The 22776-nt window shown below is 49.0% G+C and overlaps 3 protein-coding genes across 9 annotated transcripts in view; all 3 read right to left on the bottom strand.

Annotated features, from left to right (window-relative positions):
- The window catches only part of LOC142576030 (uncharacterized), a 155598-nt gene extending 141618 nt beyond the window's left edge, over window positions 1-13980 (bottom strand). The window contains exon 1 of one of the 4 annotated variants that reach the window (XM_075685917.1): window positions 13807-13980. Coding sequence is in view for 3 of the 4 variants with exons in the window: in XM_075685915.1 (XP_075542030.1) it covers window positions 4260-4481 (222 nt within the window). In the remaining variant the exon portion in view is untranslated. Of the gene's footprint in view, window positions 1-4259; window positions 5017-13806 lie in introns of those variants that run through there. The other 3 variants (XM_075685915.1, XM_075685916.1, XM_075685919.1) reach the window with 3 other exon arrangements.
- A 705-nt stretch (window positions 13981-14685) lies between these two features.
- LOC142576032 (D-dopachrome decarboxylase-like) lies at window positions 14686-16323 on the bottom strand. The gene is made up of 3 exons (XM_075685920.1): window positions 15976-16323; window positions 15576-15748; window positions 14686-14813 (listed from the first exon to the last, which is right to left on the bottom strand). Exons 1-3 carry the CDS (start codon window positions 16081-16083, stop codon window positions 14768-14770), a joined length of 327 nt encoding a protein of 108 aa, XP_075542035.1. The 5' UTR covers window positions 16084-16323; the 3' UTR covers window positions 14686-14767.
- An 813-nt stretch (window positions 16324-17136) lies between these two features.
- Window positions 17137-22776, bottom strand: part of LOC142576033 (uncharacterized) — a 69552-nt gene continuing 63912 nt past the window's right edge. For all 4 annotated transcript variants that reach the window (XM_075685921.1, XM_075685924.1, XM_075685923.1 and 1 more), the window contains one exon: window positions 17137-20960. In XM_075685921.1, coding sequence (XP_075542036.1) covers window positions 20722-20960 — 239 coding nt within the window. In that variant the 3' untranslated portion in view covers window positions 17137-20721. The remainder of the gene's footprint in view (window positions 20961-22776) is intronic.

Here is a 22776-nt window from a genome sequence, read left to right on the forward strand (position 1 = left end):
CCCAAGCGATTCGAACAGCATACTAATTGAGCTTAACCAGCAAAAAGCTCATGATTATACATTCCTGACCTCGCGCACCAGCAACTTTTCAAGTTTGAATAATGAGCCTACATTACCATCACTCAGCTGTAGACGCAGTCGTACCAACGTCTTCTTTTTATGTAAAAGCATTCATGGAGTTACAACACTCCCTCTTCGAAGCTACGGCGATTGAAGGTATTGACAGCAAACAAATAAATAAATAAGCATATCCGGATCTAGTAGCCTCTGTTTCACTGCGGGTTCCGCGCAGTAGATTAGCAGGGAACACAGACCCTTCCACGTTTCTGCCCCTTTCAGCAGACCACTAGCCTTTTAAGAAAATCCAAAGTCTGCACAACTCCCATTTTCTCCAACATGATATCTTTCAAAATGTGAGTGTTGTCTTCGTTCCGTTCACGAGTTTCCTACTTATTCTTGAGCCTTCTTTCTAGCTGCACTCATCTGTCTTCACATACTTCCTTTCCCTCTCCGTATGTGTACTAGTTACCATAATTATGCGTTAATGTTGTATTGTTGCTTATTATGCGGATGTTTATCCACTTTTATTTTTTCATCTGATTCTTATACTACAAATTTTGTTGCAGGTCTACATTTTTATTTTTTTTCTATATCTTTCTGTGTACTAACTCAGAGCAGCTGAGTGTTGTTTCCTGGCACGTAACTGAATTATTATTATTATTATTATTATTATTATTATTATTATTATTATTATTATTATTATTATTATTATTATTATTATTATTTAAACACATATATACACCACTGAGAGAGAAAGACGACCTATACTGCATCGATTTCGTGTGAGCCTATGCCAGGTTACACTTGCCTAACTCCGAGCGCGAGAGATGACAAGACCGAATTAGCAAAGGAATCGTCAGCAACCTCCATTTTCTTAAAGCTGATTGAAAAATTATCAAGTGCACATTTAGTCCACAGTGTTACTGGTTCGCATAACTTTTACAGAAGGCGCTCAGCATGGAGACTCAGCCTATCCAAAATGAACGAGCAGAAATATTCGGGTGAGAAGGGTTACACCATACGTGAGACCGCTGCAACGACTGTCCGCGTGTCGTGCGTGACGAGCGATATCGGCAACCACCGCCGCGTTTTCGGCACAACGTACGCGTACACCGTGGTCCGGGAAGTCTCTCACGGTCCCCAGTCCATCCAGGCCAAGTAGAGTGTAGAGACTGCAAAGGCACGACGACCAAGGAGAGAACTCACGCCGTCGGCGCGAGCAAATGGAAAACCTATTGATGCGTAACGTATTAACCCGAACACTGAAGTGTTTCTTTCTTTTTTTTTTTTTTTCGTTCGCGCACGCTGAAACGATGGAACGCGCGCAGCTTCGTGTTATCGCCGTGTTCGATCTCGCCGAGGCTTACCTCACTGACTTGCCAGCAGTACACCGAACCCCACTCCCTTCTCCCACCCCTCTTTTCTCGCCAACACGATATCCTTTCATTCCACGCACCCCCCCCCCCCCCCGGCTGCACCATTTTTTTTTTTTTCAATGCCTCGTCATTTAAGTCTCCTTGTGCCACCTGCGCGTTTATTGAGGAAAGCCGCGGGCTGTCCCGCTTTGCCCGCATTCCTCTGCATTTCTCTCTCGCGGGGCGCGAACGAGAAAGATCGAACGCCCTCGATGCATTCACGAAACGCGCGCGCGTGCGTGCAGCACGCCGATGGTCACGGCGGGTTTTGCAATGCAGCCGTGCACGGGGGGGAAAGCCCTCGAGTAAGCACGCGGAGATGCAGAGAAGAATACCGCCAGGCTCAAGGTCACGCGCGTCACGCGCCGAAAATGCGCCGAAAAAGCGCCGTAAAAGAGGCACGAAAGCATGAAAACTGGGACAAAAGCCAGCGTGCGCGAGGAGGACGATGCTGCAAGGGAGGGGAGGGGGGGGGGGGGTGTCGGTCTAATCGGCATTTTTAACTGCACGAAAACACTGCGCGCGTCGTATTCACAAGCGGCGAGGAAAGAGACGAAGTGCATGATATCCAATATGTCCCGAGATCGTGAATGACAGGGGAAAAAAAAAAGTTGGAAGGTGCGATTCAACTTCTAGTGGAAGTCTATGGATAGATGGATGTCTCTTCTTTCTTTTTTTTTTTCAGCTGCGGTAGGCGACGGCAGTTAGTCGTCCTGGAGTCCCTCGCTGCCTTGCGGCTATAGCATCTGCCCGCCCCGCGACCCAGACCTGCTCGGCCGGGTCGGAGCTGAGCAGTGTGGCCTCCCACTGCTGCGTCGTGGTAACGTGCAAGCCCTGTGGACTATATATACTAAGGATAGGTATACCGGGACAGCCCCATAGTATGTGAAAGAGATCGGCAAATGCGAACCTCTTCGTGGGCGAGGTGGCGAGAATGAGGTGTGTATGAACCGCGCATGGTTTATTCTGAGGGCCGCGCTGGAGAGGCAACGTTTGGGCGACGTCAACTGGAATGACGTTCATCTGTACGCAGTGGTATGTCTGCGACACAGATTACTGTGCGTTCAACCAACCTTGTGTTAAATGCGAAAGAGCCTGGATTTTTTGCCGATTTCTGCAGAGTGCGAGGCGGCCACCGACACAATCAACGACATAGGAACAGCAACCCGCAAGGAGCTTTGGTGGAAATAAGAAAAAAAAAAACATGCGGCAGTGCTCTATTCATAAACTTTTATCTCCGAGAAAAAGAAAAAGCAAAACTGCGCTTGGTGTGTCGTCTTCTCTCACGTCTGTGTCGTTTTTTAGTGTCGCGCAATATCATTTAAGTAATGGATTACCAACTTGCCCGGAATGGTGCTCTCACTGAGTATAAATAACGGTTCACCTTGAATTGAATTGTGAGCTTCTACGAGCCAAACCACGATACCAACATGAGGCACGCCGTTGCGGGGGACTCCGAATTAATTGTGGCCACCTGGGGTTCTTTAACGTGCACCCAATGCGCGGTACATGGGCTTTTTTTTTTTTTTTTTTTGCAGCTCGCCCCCCATTGAAACGCGGCCTTCGTCGGCGCGATTTGATCCCGCGCCCTTGCGCTTCCCAGCGCATTGCCGAAGCCACTACTACGCCACCACGGCGGTTAAATAACGGTTCAAGGATAATACCTCATCATGTCTCGAAAAATTCGCTTTCGGTGTATTCAGACGTGTACTCCTCGATCAAACTTCGCCAGGGCAAGGCTTCATGACGTGTGTCTTTAAATGAGTACATCCTCTCGAGACTCGGAAGCGATTGAGTAAAGCAGTTATCCCTAAGTCGGGTGCACGCGGAACTGTATACGGAAGCGGTTTAATCGCGTGTTCTAGCCGTCAGCTTTCGAGAAAAATCGACCATAACTTTATACATAGAAATTTATGACGCCGCGGACGACAAAAAAAAAAAAAAGCAGCGAGAAGCCAGTTTCGAATAGTGCTACACCTGACGGAAATCCACCATCGTAGCACACCGACATGCCGACCCACCGCGCTGTATTATACAGCCATAGACATGTAAATCACTCACGCGTATACACTCAACTCGTGTGCTCTCTCTACAATTGTGCCACAGACGTGGGATACATAGACTGCGAGCGAGCGAAGAAAGGTGCGACTGAATATGAATGGGAACGAGTGTCGGTGTGTTTGAGCGGACCTGAGTATGAAGAGGGGCGAATGGTCTTATAACGTGGGCGTCAACTATAGAGTCAGACTGACAGCGAGCTTGAAGAGGCGAGTAAGAACGTGAGTGGACGCCGAGGGTCGAGTGCGAGCGTTGGTGAGTATGTGCGCGAACGATCCCGCGACCAAGGCGTTGGTGGCGAGTTCGTTCCCCGGATCGCGCTAGGAATTCTTTTTTGAACTGCGAAGTTTTTTTTTTTTTTTTTAATGAGAAACCATTCCACTGTAGCTTCGTGCTGCAGTCGGACTGATGATCGTGTTTCCTTTCATATGAACCTTCCTCCGCTTTGCGGGCTTCCGCCAGTCCCTTACTTCAAAACTAGACCCTTCCAATTAAATCGAAAGTTGACGCCCCAAGTTAGCGTATTCTTCTCGTAGGCTGCATCTGGCGGTTTCGATCCGCCACAGCCCGAACAGCTACATACTAGATGTCAACGGATTGTCAAAGTATGCTCGAGCATCAGCCCGGGCATGCAGCGCCGCATTCGCGCAGCCGCCCCACCTATGCGGGCCCTCCCCTTCAATATACGGCCCCTCTCCCGCCTCCACACAGCATCAACCAACTCACCCCCATCGGTGCGTCACCGTGGGACCGCAGCAGGATGCGCCGCAGCAGGGGCGGCGTGGGCGCCGCCAGCAGGGCGCCCAAGGACGTCGCCGCCGACTCGGTCATCACCAGTGGCCGGCGCGACGGCGAGCACCATCCGAACGCGTCGGACGCGTGGACGCCGCCGCCGCTCGTCGCCGACAGGCGCACCGAACTGTCCACGGCACCGACCACGAGCACCATTGCCGGGTATACGGTGTTGCACGTGTACACTGCAGGACGGACCCCCGTCCACTACAGAGAGGAAGAGGCCCCACGGGAGAATTTGCAGACGGCGACGTCGGAGTACGCCGCAGGAGACCGCTCCGTGTCGTGCACACACTTCGCGAAGGAGAGAAGACCGGGCGGACGCAGAGCCTTGCACGCGGACCGAGTGGATCTTCAGCTACGAGTCCACCCGCGGCGGTCCTCTGGAGACACCGGTGACAGCCCGGACAGATCCGCCCGGCTCCACAGTAGCGCAGGCACGGGTGACGCAGGGCACTACCAGCGGTGTCTTTTCCGTTACTCCAGAGGCCTGGACGGACGTCGGTGGCGCTCTTGACGGTGCACTAACCCGAACCTTGGCGGGACGCGGTCAGTCTCCTCTTCTGGCAGGGACGACACACGCGGACCAGCGATGTCGACTGTGCTTCGCAGCGCGAGCCTCTTCCTCCTCTGCACCGCGGCGGGTGAAGCGGGCCGTTTCCAGGGCAAAGGGACGAGCCAGCCGGGAGGAGGGGAAGGGTGGGGGAGGGAAGTGATCTGCTTTCGGCCGGCTATACAATGCAACTGCCGCAGCGCGCTAACGACGTGCTCCTAACGACTGAGCCGTTGCAGCCGGCAGCCGGTGACCCGTAGTATGGCAGTCGTAGTGTGCGATGACCGCGCGCGCTCGACCAAAGAGGATGCCGACGCTGGTGATGCTATGCGTATATGCGGCTCTGCCCGCCCGTCCGTCTGTCTGTCTGCTTCGCCAGAGCTGCGTTGCATGCACCGTATGCGCCCCTATGGAGGCATGCCCCCCGTCAGCCGCTTCTCAGCATGGGCGCCCGCCAGAGAACGACACATTCGCGGGCCGCCAACTGACCTCCCCCCCCCCCCCCTTCCAACCTCTTTGCACGCCACTTCCACGGTGAACACGAACGGCACCACCAATGAAGGGGGGAGAAAGGAAAGAGAAGATCGTCGCCTAGAGCAACAAAATAAGAACGAAAGGAGGATGACTCAAACAGGGCGAGAGAATAAAAAATGCGCGCAGGGCGTCAGAACGACGACGACGGCAGCTTCGTGACGGCTGCGGAGGAGAGAGAAGATGCTGCTGCTGCTGCTGCGGCCACTGTTGCTCCCGGGTCGTGATATCGCGTGCAACGCCCGCGATTTACTTTTTTTTTTCTCTCCTCCTCCTTTCTCCGTATACACATTCGGCCCCCCTTGGTTCCTCTCTTCGTGCATCATCATCTCGCTGCTGCTGCGCATATGTACACAACACGTAACCACCCCTGCTGCTCTTCCTCTCTTTCCTATCTCTCTCTCTCTTCCTGCCTTGCATGACGCACACACAAGGAGGTGAGGCGAAGGGACGCCGCCTCGTCAAGTTCAGTGTCGGACGACGGAAGTCGTCGCACCGGGCGACGGAAGGATGCAAAGAAAGAAAGAAATCGCAGGCTGGTAGTGCTGTATTCCAGCTGTCTAGCGCCCATCCACCCCTTCTCTTGCAAACTCGTCGTGTGCGCAGGGCCTTCGCATCCATCGAGCGAAGGCGACAAGATGCGAGGAGTCCTCCCGACGCTGTTACTGCTGCTAACGCTGTCTGGACTTCGGATGTCGTGGCAGCGACGCGCGAAGCGTATCGAACCGACGTCACGGTCGCATCTATACGCACGTTATGTACACCTCAATGATTGGCTGCCCCGAGGTCAAGTCAAATGAATAAAATCTTACTTGAATAAAAGAGCGGTACCGACACAGTACCTTTTCACGGGCTCCGCTCCGACGGCCTCACCGACTACCGGATAGACAACGCTACTGAAAAAAAAAAGATGAAAATACCGAAAGTCCCAAGAAGGGCCACCGCCACAGCATATGTACCGGGGTAAAATAAAGAAAAAAATACGAAAGCAGCACATCCGCCAGTTTGCGCTCTTTTCTTTTATACTTAACGGTAAAGTACGAGCAATAAACCTTGCCGAAGTTACAGTAGTGCCAGGAGCGAAGTCACTCAGGATTGGGAGTATACCTGAACGGCTGTGCCTAGCGTGCGCTTATGTCTATAAGGACGGTCATTTCCAGTGGCAGCAAATGTTTCTTCTCTTCCAATCGCATGCATCGCGAAACAAGTTCGGAAGGGGTTTATGCGCGACGGACCCTCAACAGTTACGCGCAAACGACCTTCGAAACGTTGTTTTTTTTTTTTTCTTGCTCGCGCGGAGCGCAGATACACGACCCTTTTGTACGAGGCACGCGGTGACAAGTCGGCAGTGTACGTATGCAGACGCAAAGCGACAAGAGTTTAGCAGCACTTCCGCCATACGAGTCGTTTCCCGGAAAGTCTGCCGCGAGACTGCCCGCACCTAGAGCTCTGATGGGCTTTCCACGGACGCTGCGCTTCCGATGAACGACCGCCACGCTCTGCTTGACCAGTGCTGCGGTACGGTGCCCTGCGTTGCGTGCGCTTGCCTGCGGCCTCGCTTACGCAGTTGCACGCAGTACCTGCGCCAGACGTCTGCACGGGTCGGTCGCGTGCAACAGATGTGGTAAAACCTGACTAGCTCAACAAGGCTGTGTCACTATTTGTATCCGCCCCTTTTTCGAGGGTGGAATGCCGATATAAGTTATCACCATCACTGGTCGGAGAGATGTTCGGGCTGACGGAGCCACACGGTCGCTGCATCGAGTCGCAGTTTTCTGGGCTTTTCCTTCTTTCTTTCTTTTAGTCACTTTGTTTTTTCGTCGCTATAGGGCACACGAAAACCATGCTGCCCGAGTCATACCTGCCGGAACATCAAATGTGTGCGTGCACCGGGAGTTCGTGATCCTAATTGCTGTTAGTTGTACTGCTCTTGTTTATTCCGCCTATTTTAACCTTGCACCACACATCCTTCTTAATTAAGCCGTATCCTCACCCCACCCCCTCGGGACAGACCGGAGCTGTATATCCGCGGCTCTTCTTGCTCCGTTCCCTCCACATATCACACGCCCCTGGACTCCTTGCGGGGTCAACAACACCGCTTACATCATTGCGACAGCAATTGCGCGGAGATTCGAGGCGGTTCGCGCCGCCGCCGTGCTGTCCCAGGTGCGACTGCGCATGCGCGGCCCGCGCGCGCCGAGTGTTGCGTGCCAGGCGATTTGCTACGAATGCGAGGGCGACAGCGAGCGAGATTATCGTCTATTATATTACAGATTGTGTTTATTTATAGAAGGCTGACTGATACCTCGATGCGCGCTGCCTTCCCGGGCGCCCAGTGTTTGGAGGTCACGTGATCTGCCGAGTTTCGGCGGCGAGGCGCAATGAACCGGCGAAGCAAGCGGCAGCTCATCAAGCCATGGCTGTGACCGCGAGTGCCTTTCGGTGATATAGACTGAACTCTGACTATGTGTGTATTTGGGCGCGCGACCGTCACGTGTGTTTATTTAGTGAGTGAATGCTTGCAGCAACTGATACTGCCCCCAAAAATACGAGCCTCACTTCGTCTAATGTTCTAATGTTCTAGCGCTGTAAACTCGTCGCCCTTCGGGCGAATCTGCGGTTCCTTTACAAGCACACCTTGGGGTTGTTGCTCCGTGCAAATGCCTCAAACTCGCTTCAGGCATCACGCTTCACGCCTCATGCATATTCTGCATGAGGCGTCCTGCGGGTATCGTCGACTTTTGCACGACTTTTGTCGACTGCACGACTTTTGTTGTTGTTGTTGTTGTTGTTGTTGTTGTTGTTGTTAATTCTGTGCTTTTTAGGTTCCAAAACCACGTTATGATTATGAGGCACGCCGTAGCTAGTGGGGGACTCCAGATCAATTCTGACCACCGTGGCGTTCTTTAATGTGCAGGTGACAACATTGTCTAATGTCTGTAGATTTTGTCTCATCAACCCCGCCCAGTGCGGCGGAAAAGCCACCGGTGACGCTATAGCCCATCGGGAAGCAAGAACGTCACACGGGTTCGTCCAGTGTTGCTTGTTGTTGCGGCTGTTGTTCAAGGGAAAAAAGAAGGTATGCCTGAAAACCATTATGAAACAATACCGAGGAAGCTGGCGGATTATTCGAAACAACAACTGTTAAAATTCAATCACTGATCAGGAGTAAGCGATATGAGAAGAGCAATATTTCACGATCACCTGAGAAAAGCAGCGACAAAAGGAAGAAAAAAGGAGAGATAGTGGAACACTGATCCTGGTGCATTAGGTTGGATTCAATATACTGTTTGCAAAAACGCTTCAACGCTCCTTGAGCTTTCATGAAAGCGATCGTTTTATATATAGCCTACATTTCACCCCTCTTAGTTTTTCTGCCTGGTAGCCCGTTTGTTGCCAAGTGGGGAAATGCCAGAGACAGTTTAATTGTAAACTGAGCCGATCCCGGGATAGAGTGTAATAGTTAACTGCGTGGGTCAACACCGGAGACGGTACTTTTAAAGCCGGACCGAATCCGGACATGTGGTAATAAAATGTGGTGCTTAATCAAAGGTCGGTTGTGACTTGGTATACAGACGTTCCGCCCATCTGTGCACGACGTCTGGGCCCTCGTAACGTCCGTAACGCTGGCTGAACTGGCTGGCAGTGCAATCATGGTGATGATATTGCATCATACAATCGATCAGCTGCAATATCTGGACTGCAGCGTATTTTCTTCTTTAGCATGCAGTGCTCGGCAACTGAAACGATGCATATACTCGAAGCGCACGGCATGCCGGCGCTTTTTGCCTCACTCCGCGGTGAGCGCTCTGAGGCCCCAAATGCAGTCGTAACGCCTGAACAAGGTTTTTCGCTTTCATCGTGCACTCAAATGGGCCGCACGCACGGTTCGTGCGGTGCGCGATTTTCCCGGGTCACTTCCATTCTCTCTCTCTCTCTCTCTCTCTCTCTCTCTCTCTACCGTGCGCGCGCGCGCGCATGTAAAGAGAGCTCCAGAAAACCGTTGTTGCAAGACGCACAAATTTACTCTCACTTTCTCCTCCTATATATACATATATAAAGCTGCGCCGGTTTGACTACGCCGGAGGCAGGTGACCGTAAACACGGAAAAGAGCGGAACAAGGCCTAGACGGCGCGCTTACAATTTCACGGAAGCGACAACCACATGGAACGCGTCTCCGTCGCGCTTTCCTGGCGCCTTCGCTTGGCGTCGGCCGGCGCGTCCATCTCGCGCCCCGCGCTGACACGGGGCCTTAACGCTGTCGCGTTAACACGACCACTTGCACTGTGGAGCAAACCACGTCACTTACACATAGTATGCACGTGACGTCACATCCGCTGCTGTCGTCTGCTTCCGCCATCTTGGGGTACCTTATCAAAAGGCGCGTGCTTAGGCCTACAGGTTCCCCAAGATGACGCTGCTGTAAACCGGAAGTCGCGGAGTATCGTTGAATGACGTAAGTGCATACTATGTACATGTGCTATGCATAAGTGGCCATAATATGAAGGCCGCACTGTGGTCATCCACACGCTCTGGAGAGTCCTGTGCATGCGAAGAAACGACCTGTCCGCTCCTAGTGCTCCATCTGTGCTTTTAATAAACGCCGCTTCATAACGCACCATACATGCAATGACAGAAACTCGCCAACTGAAAAACAATGAGACGTGAATGTTGCTTTATATTAATGGTGATAGCGGCTGTTCGGTAAACTTGAAAACTATTCGATATTCGATTCGCTTCGGGCACTATTCCATTCGTGTTCGATTCGGTCCCAAAAATCGGTATTCGCACGCCCCTACGCAAAACCGAAGGAGGACAAAGCGCATATAGCGACCCCGCTATACAGTTCCAGCCCCAGTTCCCTGTGACTACACGGTTTACATACGACAGCGACTGCTTGGGTTTCGTTCATTGTTCATCAGGCCTGAAATGGCTGCACTGCTCTCGAATGGAACCAAAGACACAAACCGGGGAGTTGCAATAACTTATTGTACTAAGTGTCCATTCAACTGCGTCGTTAGCGGTGTGATGTCTACATTTAGTTATTTACTCTAGTACTCTCACGGACCATGTCTGGGCACTAGAGGGGGGAGCGGGCGGCTACAAAGAGGAACATAAGAAGGATACATAAAATTATTTAAAATGATATTTAAAGCGTGAAGATTAAAATTTTTTCAGCATCGTTATACAGAATTTCTAGGGGAAGGAAATTAAAATTACACAATATTAGAAAAAGTATGCAGTGCGCAATAAAGATTTTAAGGTAATAACAACACTAAAAATTATAGGGTTTTACGCATGCCAAAACCACCATCTCATTACGAGGCACGCCCTAGCGGAGGACCCCGAAAATCTGGACCACCTGAGGTTCTTTAACGTGCACCTAAATTTAAGTACACGGGCGTTTTCGCATTTCACCCCCATCGAAATGCGGTCGCCTGTGCCGGGATTCGTATTAAACACGGTACAAACGCGGTATTACAAGTGTAAGATTATATAGGAACACTCACAATAGCTATATAATACAAATCAATGACAATACAGTTAGGAAGAGCAATATATAAATGTCATTAAGAACAAGAACAACGCATATACGAGCAAAATGAGCATCATCGCGCCACGAAGGATTACACCGTGAAGAAAAAAAAGAAGCCCATATATTCTAATCTATTGCAAAATGAACCAACAATCGGTTTTCTTTTTCTTTTTTTTTACCTCTTCACTATTGCAAGTAAAGCTGCCGGTAGGTGGTTCCACTACGATAACATCCGGGAAATTATTGATGCCGAGCAAGCAGTAGTGCGGCAAAGTGGGATGCCAACCTTATGCGAATTATCAATGCGTGATGAAATGTACAGGTAGGCGGGATGAACGGTGCATTACTTAGGTCTTTGTTAGAATGATAAATTTTAAACAAAAGGCTCAGTCGTGACACCTTTCGGCGCACCTCAAGGGGCGGTAACGATAACGCATTCTTCATGAGTGTTACGCTTTCTGAACGTTTAGTTGGAACAAATAAAACGGAGTGCGAGATTTTGTACGGCTTCAATAGCTGCTATTAGTGACTTAGTTTGGAGGTACCACATTGACGAAGCATATACTAACTTAGCACGCACAAAATATTTATATAGTGTTAGCTGGACAGCTAGAAGAAGCTGTAGAAAATTCTTATTTTTAGATGTCCCAGCACGCGACAGGCGTTGACGACAATGTGGCTGACATGACGATTCCAGTGGAGGTTCGCGTTTAGAAGAACACCAAGGCATTTGTACGATGTAACAGGTAGTAAAGATGTGTTGTTATTAAAATACACTGGAATATTTGCGGTTTTACGACGTGAAAAGCACATCACTTTGTATTTAGTCGATTAAGGGTCACTTGCCGTTTATGACACCGGATAGAGACTGCGTCCAGGTCAGTTTGTAGCGATTCAGCGTCGTTAGTATTCTTAACCGCACGATAAACGACACAATAATCAGCAAAAAGTTTAATTGAACTCGAAAGGTTAATAGGTACATCGTTAATATTGACAAGAAAAAGTAAGGGACCGAGCACCGATCCCTGCGGTACACCAGATGTTACTGCAATTGACGAGGAGTTACAGCTGCACGAATTGTGAACGGTTTGCAAGGAAAGATTCAATATACGCCAATACGTCAGGGTCATTCAGTCTTCCCTGTTTATAAAGAAGCAAGAACTATAATGGCTATGATGCCGGAAGCCCGGCCTAAACACGTCCTAATTGCGTCCCGTGCGCTTGCTAACAACTACCGTGGCGAGCTACTTAGCCGCACGCAACAATCAGGTGGTTTGTGCCTGTGTCGAACAGAGATCTCGAAGCTAACTGCTCTTCTTCGCACGATGTTGTTTCACGACAGAATGTCACGCGAATCGCATGCGCCCAAGTGTCTCCTTCTTTGACGTCTCAAAGAGTCCACGATGACGCCTGTCCCTCCGGTATTGGCTCGACCCCAGAAGCAAGAAACACCTCGATAGAAAAGCTGCATCGAAAGTCGTTCCTTTCTATTATTATTTTTTTTAATTATTATTCGCTCGAGTAACACGCACCTGAAAGAAGCCCAAACAAGCGTAATGCACTGAACTGTCGTCGCTCACTTGTCTTCTTTTTTTTTTTTTTTTTCCTGCTCTTCGAGGAAGGCCTTTAACACCTACGAATAGACAACAGCGCAGCTCGGGAAAGAAACACCCGGTATGCAGCAAATGCGCCAGAAACAAGCCGTCCAGGCTCCCTCAGTAGTCGCAGCATCCTGCGGGCTCTCCCGTGTCTCCGGGCAAATAACTCATCGCTCGCCCAAGAACATTTTGAGCAACTCCGCTCGACTGCTTCGCTACAGCAAACTTGAAGCGCGGCCAAGCGTGTCCCTCCTGCATTTCCCCCACTTCCACCGCTCACGCCGCTAACTCTACCTTTCTTCTTCTTTAAATTAGCGCATTTCTTCGCGGACGAACGTGAACGGACAACATCCAACGTCAGCACGGCAGTAGTGAAATTTGTTCCCTCGCAAAGCGCAAGTTTTTGCAGACAAATAGGCACCAACCGAGAACTACACAACGGCAACTCGTTACGTTTGGCTAGCGTGAAACAGCATTCACATGCTACCGACGGGTACCTCGGATAGACTGAGCAGACTGCGGCCCCGCAAACAACACTGCTGAAGCGATTCGCCGGCTTAAAAAACGCAGCTGGCCGGTCGTATGCGCGTACAGCACTGCCCAGGGCCTGCCAACGCGGATGCCAGCAGGAACAGAACGCGCACGCTCGTATCTGCAAGTACTGTAGTACGTACGTGCCGCACGCCCACGCAATGACCGAAGGCTATCCTGACCAAGAAAACAAGCGGGGCGTCTCGAGTGCGTTCTACAAGGACTGTCCGCGGTGCTGGAGACAAAAGAAGAAAGAAAAAGAGAACGAACCCTTAACCGTCTGGACGAATCGATGCGTCTGCACGGATCGATGGTGTTTTCTCGGGAGGTCGAAATACACGCGCTAGTTAAACAAATGAGTCGACTTGACGGGGCGCGTCACGGAGGATGAGGAGCCCGACAACAGCGCAAAGAGCTGACAGATACGCGACCGATATACGTCGGTGCGTCACCAGCTGTTCACACAACTGACAGTCCAGATTTGTTCACGAGAGCGCGCGTTTTTCTTCGGATTGGACACAACGTGACAAACATTGCGCAAGAATGTACGCAGGCTAGTATATCGTACGGCGTTCAAGACAAGCTTCATTATCAGTGACACCACCTGTTTTTGAAATTAAAAAGACCGCTGACATTTCAAAAGATGCGGACGGGACAGCAGTGCGCACTGGGTAAAAACACGAACACGACTGTGGGGGTCGTCTTCAAAGAAACGAGAAACGGGCACTCACTTCAGGAAGACGCAGTTCCGCTGGAATCGGTCGTTGTCATAGTCCAATGTCGGTGGTGCAGGGCTCAAATGGCACACAGTAACGAAAAATGGTGAAACAAACTCGATAGCTATTTTCTGCGACCCCGAGCTCGCCTGCCAGCACCAACCCCTTCCAAAATTTTTGTTAAGCCCATAGTTGCCGAACCGCAACGTAAATGCGGCCGAACGCAGCGAAATGAGCATGCACACGATAACCCAAGGGGATGCACGAAGCAGCGAAATGAGGCTTTAAATAATTTCGGTTAATAGGACAAGTAAATTTTCACAAACTTACCTTTGTTATGTGTATCGACGTAGTAACCGAAACTGGTGTGCGAGGAAACCTTGGGAGGCGAATTTCAACACTCACTCTGCGGTAAATCCCTCTGTTTTCACGGCGAAACATAAATGGTTCGCGTTCATTGTATAACTGCACTGCACTCACAGGTATGAGGACGACATTCGTTTTAGCGTCGGTCTCAGCTTCAAAGTGAAAGGAACATAACGCTGAGCAGCGCACACAACGCCGATCGCGCTGTCGTTCTCGAAAACAATGGTCTTCCTTGTTCCTCTGTAAAATACGTGCACGCAAAAAACGTGGCGCACCAGAGAACGAGTGTCCCGATCACGATGTTCACGATTGTCACGGTCACCTAAGCATCTCTGCTACCGATTAAGGCATAGCGGACATGGCTCAAGGCTGAACAGTTTTACGTCGTGCGTTCCGCTCATTGTATCCGCACGATGGTGGAGGCACGCGTCAGCCTCGCATTATCAGATGCTTTGGATACTCGACAAGGCCTTTCAATATGACGCAACTTATAACGAGTCAAAAAAATATATGTCACGCATAGGGTAGTCACGATAGCCGAAACTCTTTATTGCACATAATGGGACGCAAATGCCACAGCGCAGAGTCCGCAACTGGAATGAAGAAACTCTCAGACGAGATCATTGGCACTCAGGTCGTACAGAGTTATGACAATCCTGAAAATGAAAGAAAAGTAACAAAGTGATGAAAATTAGAACCAAACGCGCCGGAACTTTGAAAAGCGAAACCGAAACTGAAACAAGCTTCTATAATGGCGCGTTGGAATCAAACTAACATGGGAGCTTTTTTTTTTTTTTTTTTACACTTGTTACACGAGTGTAGCTAGTGTCCACACTAGTTTGCACGAACTGTAGGTTAAAAAAAAAAAAGCCCTATTACTAGGAAAAAGAAAAAGACGTATACACACCGCGAGCAAAACTATTAGTGCCATGATAATTGCAATTTTTGAGAAAGGTTGTGCGACATTGCTTGCATTGCACATCAAGCAGCATTTAAAGAAGTGCGACACCGTGGCGACACCATCCGATTCCGTTCGTTCCTCCCGTGGTTCCTTCATCGCGGCATGCGCATTATACGTTCTAGTAACGTTGCAACATACATGAGAACACTTGGTTTCAATGTTATAATCATATATATGTGCCTATAGCGTCTTGCGCGAGGAGCTCGCAGCCTGCGAAACGTAAGCAGGTTGTGTCGTCATAGAATAAGGAACCGGCTTCACGGCACAAGACGGCAACCACTCGTCCTACCACCACTGAAGCTGCACTAAAGCAAAACAAGGCGCTCTCGTGGTTCGTAATTACCAACAGAAATCGGCAACTTCCCAAAATCTGTTTATGTGCATCTCAATGTTTCTTGCGAAGCGAATAGCCAAGTTTGACACCGGCAGAACGGGAAATAACCAGACGCACTATTACCTTTTCGGCGGCAAGGCCAAGTTTTCCGAGAGGAAATCCCTCAATTTGCTGCCGTACTCCTTATTCTTCTCTGGAGAGAACACATTGATGGAATGAATCGAGCACAGACAGTTGGGATCAGTCGTGCCGGCTCTAGACATTTCCAAACCTGGTTCCACAATAACGGTCACTTTCTGTAAACACAAATGGCACGGGTCACGTTCTACGCGCTGAAGGGTAATGCGCTGTCAAAATCGTACACGCGGCTTTAAAAGCTTTCTGGCCTGAAAATCTTCTGTTGGCTGGCGAAATAGTCGCTTAGAAGCTATACTTGCGTGCACTATCAAATCATTCGAAAGCTACCAAACTTATCACCCACCTAAAGTACAGCATGCGCTCTGATACACGTTCGCAATCTCACCTCGATATCTTTCTTCAGCAGGGAGGCAACATACTGGGCAAACCTTACGTTGAAACCATTCGGAATTTTGCCCGCTAGAAGATTCGTCTTGAGTGTGCAGATAGGCATGACGGAGCTAAAAAGTGCGCACGTTGCTCTTATGCCGCTCTATAGCTAGTCGTCGCGCGGAAAGTGCCTGATCGTTATCTTTACGAACGCTGATAAGCGGGGCGGAGGGCACCAGCGGACCGCCCCTAAAAACATCACCATTGATGCCAGACGACAGACAACGGCATCGCGCCGCGTTTCCGCAACTTCACCGTATCGAGTACCCCGACCGGCTGCGCTATGTTATACGGGTGCGTCAAGGTGCATTTTCTATCGCTATAGAGCCCGATGGGAGTTATATTTATCCTGACTGGCTCCTTCGGGCAAGCTGCGGAAGGGAGCCAATGGCGGTGGAAAAATTCGGACACAGATATGTCCCTATCGCGAAATGTACCGCGCGACATCTACATTAGACGCGCGCATTACGCGCCTCCTAAGCATTCTATATGAAGTAGTCTGTTGGGTGCGTTGTCTGTACCACGTCGTAGTCGATTCCCTCCGAGTAAATACAGCTTATGCGGAAGAAAAAAAAAAAAGAATGCTGAATGTTTCGCGCACGGCGACGGTACAAAAGCGAACGTTTTAGTACACCTGTCAGGTGCTGAAGCGCCACTCCACTGCGTTTTTCTTATCTTGCGCGCTTCAGTCATCTAAACATACTAGGGAAATGAGTAAATTACCACGAAAGATTTGACAGGGCAGGCAATTGGCCTTGTCACTCGCGCTTCAAGGCAACACTGCGCACAACATCGTACAGTGCTCAAGTCGTTGGAAAATGTAAATCCCAAGTCAAAAACAAGCTACTCTGCAATTTCACCATGTAAACCGTTCGGCTGTGTGGTGATGTTTCCCATTAAACTGCCGACGATTCTCAGCTCTGGATAGCAGGCAAAGAGATCCTTTTCGTTCCCTAGGTCATTGGAACCTGTCTCACACCACAGGAACTCCCTTAAACAGCTTGTAGTCAGCTACGTGCTGACAGTTTAGTGTAGTGCTACTCGCAGCGTAGCTCTTCCGATTTCCACATAAGGTGGTATGTGGGTTAATGAACACATGAAAAGAAACTGACAAGGCTTCAATAAAAAGGCACAATTTATTTCAGAGAGGAAGGAAAAAGCGCAGCAGGGTCCAAATTGCTTCAAATCGAAATGCTTCAACCAGTCCATTCAAATGCAGCCTTGGGTGACGCTGCTGCCGCGTTTTTCACATTTCAAGCCATAGAATGGCTATACAATGCCTGTACCTTTATGACAAATTTTCCCACAGAATTTGGAACAGGGATGCTGTGACTACAATATATATCCAAGGGAAGGAGAGAAAAAAAATATAGCAGGATCAAAGAACCATTTCACTCTTATATAATTCTTAAAACTCTTCTTGAGTTACAACGCAACACTTTTTTTTCCCACTGTTGCTCACTCGCACAAACAGACATGCTCACACAAAACACAGTCTCACTATTTACAGAAAAAAAAACGCACACAGTCGACGCACGTCGGTACCAACATTAATCCAACCGACTAATGCGTAATACACCACAATACTCCTCCCACTGGAGACACGGAAACAAAGCATTGCCAGCTACAACTACGGGCCATCGAAAGAAATAACGAATTTTTTTCTCCCCTTTACCTTGAGTGCATTTAGGCAGCGAAACAGTGCTACACAAAGCTCCGACAATTTGCGACACAGCAGAGGGGGGACATTTACAATGCGTTTCATTCGCCTAGGTTATGTACAGAGATGCCTAATGCACAACAGACCTGTTTTGATGGCAGACTGAACGAAAACTTTTTTTAAAGTTGGAAAACCCAGGAGACACTGCTATTTACAGCACAGTTTTAGCACGCACACTGGACAGGCATATATGCTACTGCGACCAACAACTACTGAGCACCAAATTTAAACCTGCAAAAAAAAAAAAAAAAAACAAGACACCAGAATGGTTACCACTGCTTTGAGGGGAAAAAATCTTAGAACAGAAGTGTGTACTACTGGAGACCCGCATTTGTTTACATACGCACACACACTAGTAGATAAGGACAACAGTTGACAGAGTGAAGTGATGACCAGAACAACATCCGGGCACAGGAAGTTTGCAGGGGACACAAGACGAGGAAAATAAAAAATACAAGAGGGGGGGGCACACAACAACAACAAAATAGAATCAAGGGCATGAAGAGCTGAAATGACTATCACAGACTCATTTTTACTTTTTTTTTCTCAGAAACAAGCTTATGCCACTTATTTTGAGAAAGTTCTATCGTTTCTTTTTTCTCTTTTTTTTTTTACTTTTCAAAGCTCTTTTTATCCCCATCAGAACAAAACATGGACGTCACGATCTCACACAAAGGACCTGAAAAGAAAGGGAACCACAGAAAACATGGAACGTACATTTACACACAACAAATTGAAAAAGAAAAAAAGAATTAGCAGAACCAGCTGCATGTTTTGACATCAATGGAACAAAGCAACGTCAAGTGAAAAAAAAAGGGGGGGGGGGGGGCGGAGCGCCGTACTAGTGCCTATAGCCCATGCACGACAGCGGTAAATGACTTCAGCACCCAGTGCTAAATTGCCAACGGCAAAACGCACGGTGGTGCAGTGGTGGCCTTTCGCAGCAAACGACAGTACACAGAGGGAGACAATGCAGCAGCTTTGGCAGCGACAGCCATCGATCGGATGCAAGGTGCGGCAGTACTTCAGATGCAGCACGAGTTACGAGCTGACAACAAGCAAAGACAGGCTCAACCAAAAGAAAAAAAAGTGCTAGCCCGAGTAATGTATAGACCGTTCCAAGACAAAGAAATAAGAAGAAAAAGACTTAAAGCACCTTCAAGTACAGAGAAATATGCTACAACATAAGCTAGTAACATGCATTGAAAGGGAAGAAAATGCAGGCGAGATTGTCACTAATCAATTTTGAGCAATGCCACCCTGGAGGTGTATGTGCCCCCTCATTCGATGAGACTTTTTCAGCCCACATTGAGTGAACAAGTGCCTGCGTCCCTTGAGGTTCTCAAGTAGCCACTCATTATAGCAGTAGCCTAGATAGTCAAATAAAAAAAAAAGAGTTAAATAGTTAAAGATGCACAAATGAGCTGGAAAGATGAAAAATGGGACATTTCTCAATGTATGGAGCTAGCACGAGCCATCGTAGAGCTAGTGTGAAAACTGGAAACAACCTGCCAATTCGTGTACACAACGAACAAAATACGGGCACAGCAAGGGGTAACAAATGTTAATGCATACACAAACATGATGCAGACCACATCAATGACTTCACATGTAGAAGTAAGCTGAACAGAATTTGCCTGGGCAAGGAAAAGAAAAACACTTCGAACGAGACACCGCACTTTGAATGCGCACAATGTAAAGGACAAACAAGAATGACAAGGTGCAATGCTTCCTATAGTATCCCTACTAATGCACGAAACTAGAACACACCAACAGAATGGCACAGGACACGACTACGAGCCTACACAAGAACTGTACGAGACACGAACACGTTTGCTTGCACGCACGCACACACACAGACACACACTAACACACACACACAGACACACTAACACACACACATACCAGACTGCGCAGATCCATGCAGCCAGAGCGAACTTCCCTCTTCCTTAAAGACTTCTTCGCAGCAGTCGCAACACACCGCTGATCCCGAAATAACGAGACTTGCACGTGCAAACACACTGGGAGGAGGAACCCACGAGACGAATACGAGGGACAGTGCACAGAAGAGTACAGACAAGGAAAAAAGAAAAGTGCAGCCACTTTGATTTTTTTTCTCACTTTGTACTTTGGCTGCAGAGGAAAAAGCTCAAATGAAAAAATTTCAAGGAATCCAAACCCAGAAGAAGAAATGAATTAAATTAAGGTGCTCTCTCCAATGAAGCAGGAGGCACACAAACACTCCCTACACAGAACAATAAAAAAATTCAGACCACAAAAAGTTCCGAAGTAATACAGACTGTATGCACTTTTTCATGTGTTCCTTTGAATGCCGTCTTTTTTTTCCTTTTTTTTTCAACACTAGCCGTTTGCAGCACACAAACAACCTGAACAATGTAAGCCAACATAAAGTAAAGAACCAGCTGGGAGAAAGTGTCCCACGTACGACAGCAACGATAAGCTCCTCGCACACCACGCAGGGCGCGTTTATGTTAGTCGTACTTCCATTTCCTGACCATCGTCATCAACAGCACCTGAATGGAGTGCAGTAGGTGTACCAAAATAGTACACTTGAAACACTGCTGCTTCACTCAAACCACCTTTTGCCCAACCATGTCGAACACACATACACAAGTTGCCCCAAGAAAAGAAAGAAAGAAAAAAGAACCACGACTGGAGAACTGCCCCCTCCAATGTTCCACAGCATCTGCCTACTAAGTGGCACCGGGTCACGCACAGTGCACTGGGGCGAGGGAGGAAGGTGCTTTGGCAAAAAGGGCCCGACAGGCCTGCCAGGAAGGCACCCAACATCTTCAGGCATCCCCCACCAAGAGGGTGAACGATGGGCAGAAAAGTGTGTCGTCTGCCACGACGAGTGCACAGGACGTTTGCGAGCAGGCTGCTGCTGCTGGACAGGCCGGCACAGAAAGGTTCCGGGTGAGAGAAACTGTGGCAGGCAAAAGGTGGCGATGCACTCGCTGCTCAGTTCTTGACGGCCGTAGCTTGCTGCTGCTGTCGCTCCACCTCCTCGACAAGCAGGGCCTTCTGGTGGGGAACGGGGGGCAAGGTGGGCTGGTACAGCACGTCGCTGCCGAACCACTTGGCCAGATTGGCAGGCGGCATACCGGCTGCGGCAGCTGCTGCCGCCGCAGCCGCTGCTGCTGGCACAGCGGGCACACGACCGGGGAGTCCACCGGGCACCATGCTGGCACCCTTGGCATCTGCATGCGGCAATGCAAGAGGTGCACAGGTGAATTCAAATACAAGTAGAGGGGTTGCTGATTGAGCAGTTGGTGAGCCATTATTGTGAGTGTACAGTGCTAAGGTTAAACATGGATGAGCCCTTGTCACTTGTGTCATACACATTTGACCTTCACGCTGTAAACTCGCAGAAAGTAGTGGTTTGTAGCCACAATGCTGCTATGGCTGGGTCAACAGCTAACCAACAGCATAACCTAGAAATGTACTGACAGACAGCTGGCTCAGAAGCATAATCAAGCTCGCGGAAGAGGCCTTCTCTGGATGTGTAGCAGCTTGTGTGGAAAGGATTAGAAGAATTTTCTAAGTACCTTCTTCCAAAGCTCTGACCGAATATTTTCAGGGATTGAAGGAACACACTGTATTTACTTGATTGCAATGTTTTTTTTACAACATTATCTTTGCTTGAAGTCGACCTTCGCATTACATTTGAATAACAGCAACATTTACCATTTTAAAGCAAATGTAAGTCATGCAGTTTTAGCGTTATGTTGGCAACCTGTTCTCTTTTACATCTCAATCCAAATCCAGAGACAAGTCGACGGAAGTTGAAACTTGTTTATTGGCAGCGGTGACAGTTACTGTGCTGCAGTAGTACTATATGTTAGTAGCCCGAGGCCTTCACACTGACTCCATTCACTCGCCACATTATGACGACTCAATGCGTTCGGTATAACAGTCACTTCAAGAAGCAAGCTTCTGAAGGCCGAGGAGCTGGAAAACACCACAGCTTAGAGGCTGGATGTCAACGAGTTGATTCGCAGATGGCGGGGTAAGGCCCTCTTTAAAAGGGTTTTGAACCATCCCTGGGGCTCTGGTGAAAAAAAAAAAAAAAATGCCCTTAGACAGTATAAGCTGCTGTGAACATCTCTGTTAACTTTTGCAGTCATGTGCGGTATGTGGAGCTCTCGAGCGGAGCACGAATTCACCTTCCTCTCAAACGCTCTCTTTAATAGAAGCCTGCTTCTCATTCTTTTCTGGATGCTTTGTTTCATAACATAGCAGATTCCCATATGCGGCTACTATTGGCCAATAGTCGACATTGATCAAGAAGGGCGTTTGAATCTGTGTGCTCTTTCCTACTGTCACTGTGCATATTTACTGACGCATTTAATAAACAGGCTGAAGAAAGCAAAAATATGCTTTCGCATTTCAATAATCAGGTACTTCCGAAAGAAGCAGACTATCGTCTGCTCAAGCATGGCCGCGGCCACCAGCGGAGGAATGAAACTTTCGCCACCCTGCTTATTGGTGCCGTAGCCGTTGGGTTTCGCCAATTCAGACTAGTTTTGAGCAAGCAACTAGCCTCGAACCACGTGACACTTGATGTCAGACCACATGCACATTTACCAGCATGTGCTCACTCCTGGCCACACTTGATTAGATGCCTTGGCAGGCTTGGCTTCATATTAAGCTACTGATAGCGCTTCGAAAATGCTCAAGTTTGATGTGGCTACTACTATCCGTCGGTCAAGCTTGTGCACAACAAAGACAGTTCGCACCATATGGCATGACGAGACCCGAGCATGTGAGCGCGAGAGGGCACTTAAGCCCTGTCGTGCACAAAGCAAACACTGTGCGTAGGCACTGCAGTTGCATGTAGCTGCTGTCTGCTATGCAGCATAGATACCGCTGCAGCAACGGGGTGCCGTGATGACTCTGATGGCTGAACGCACTGTGGCTTCCCGAGGGCAACAGCGTTTGGCACCCATCGCAGGCGGCAAAATCAGAAATAATGGCGTCTACGTGAACAAAGTTAAATGTTAACTCTGCAATGGT

Source organism: Dermacentor variabilis, chromosome 3 (genome assembly GCF_050947875.1).
Source record: "Dermacentor variabilis isolate Ectoservices chromosome 3, ASM5094787v1, whole genome shotgun sequence".
Lineage (NCBI taxonomy): Eukaryota > Metazoa > Arthropoda > Arachnida > Ixodida > Ixodidae > Dermacentor > Dermacentor variabilis.

Coding starts and splice junctions, on each gene's coding strand:
- LOC142576032 (XM_075685920.1), bottom strand. CDS start 16,083: ATGCCTATCTGCACACTCAAGACGAATCTTCTAGCGGGCAAAATTCCG. Junction 15,749..15,975: donor TGCTGAAGAAAGATATCGAG/GTGAGATTGCGA, acceptor TTGTGTTTACAG/AAAGTGACCGTTATTGTGGA. Junction 14,814..15,575: donor TTGGCCTTGCCGCCGAAAAG/GTAATAGTGCGT, acceptor TTTCATTTTCAG/GATTGTCATAACTCTGTACG.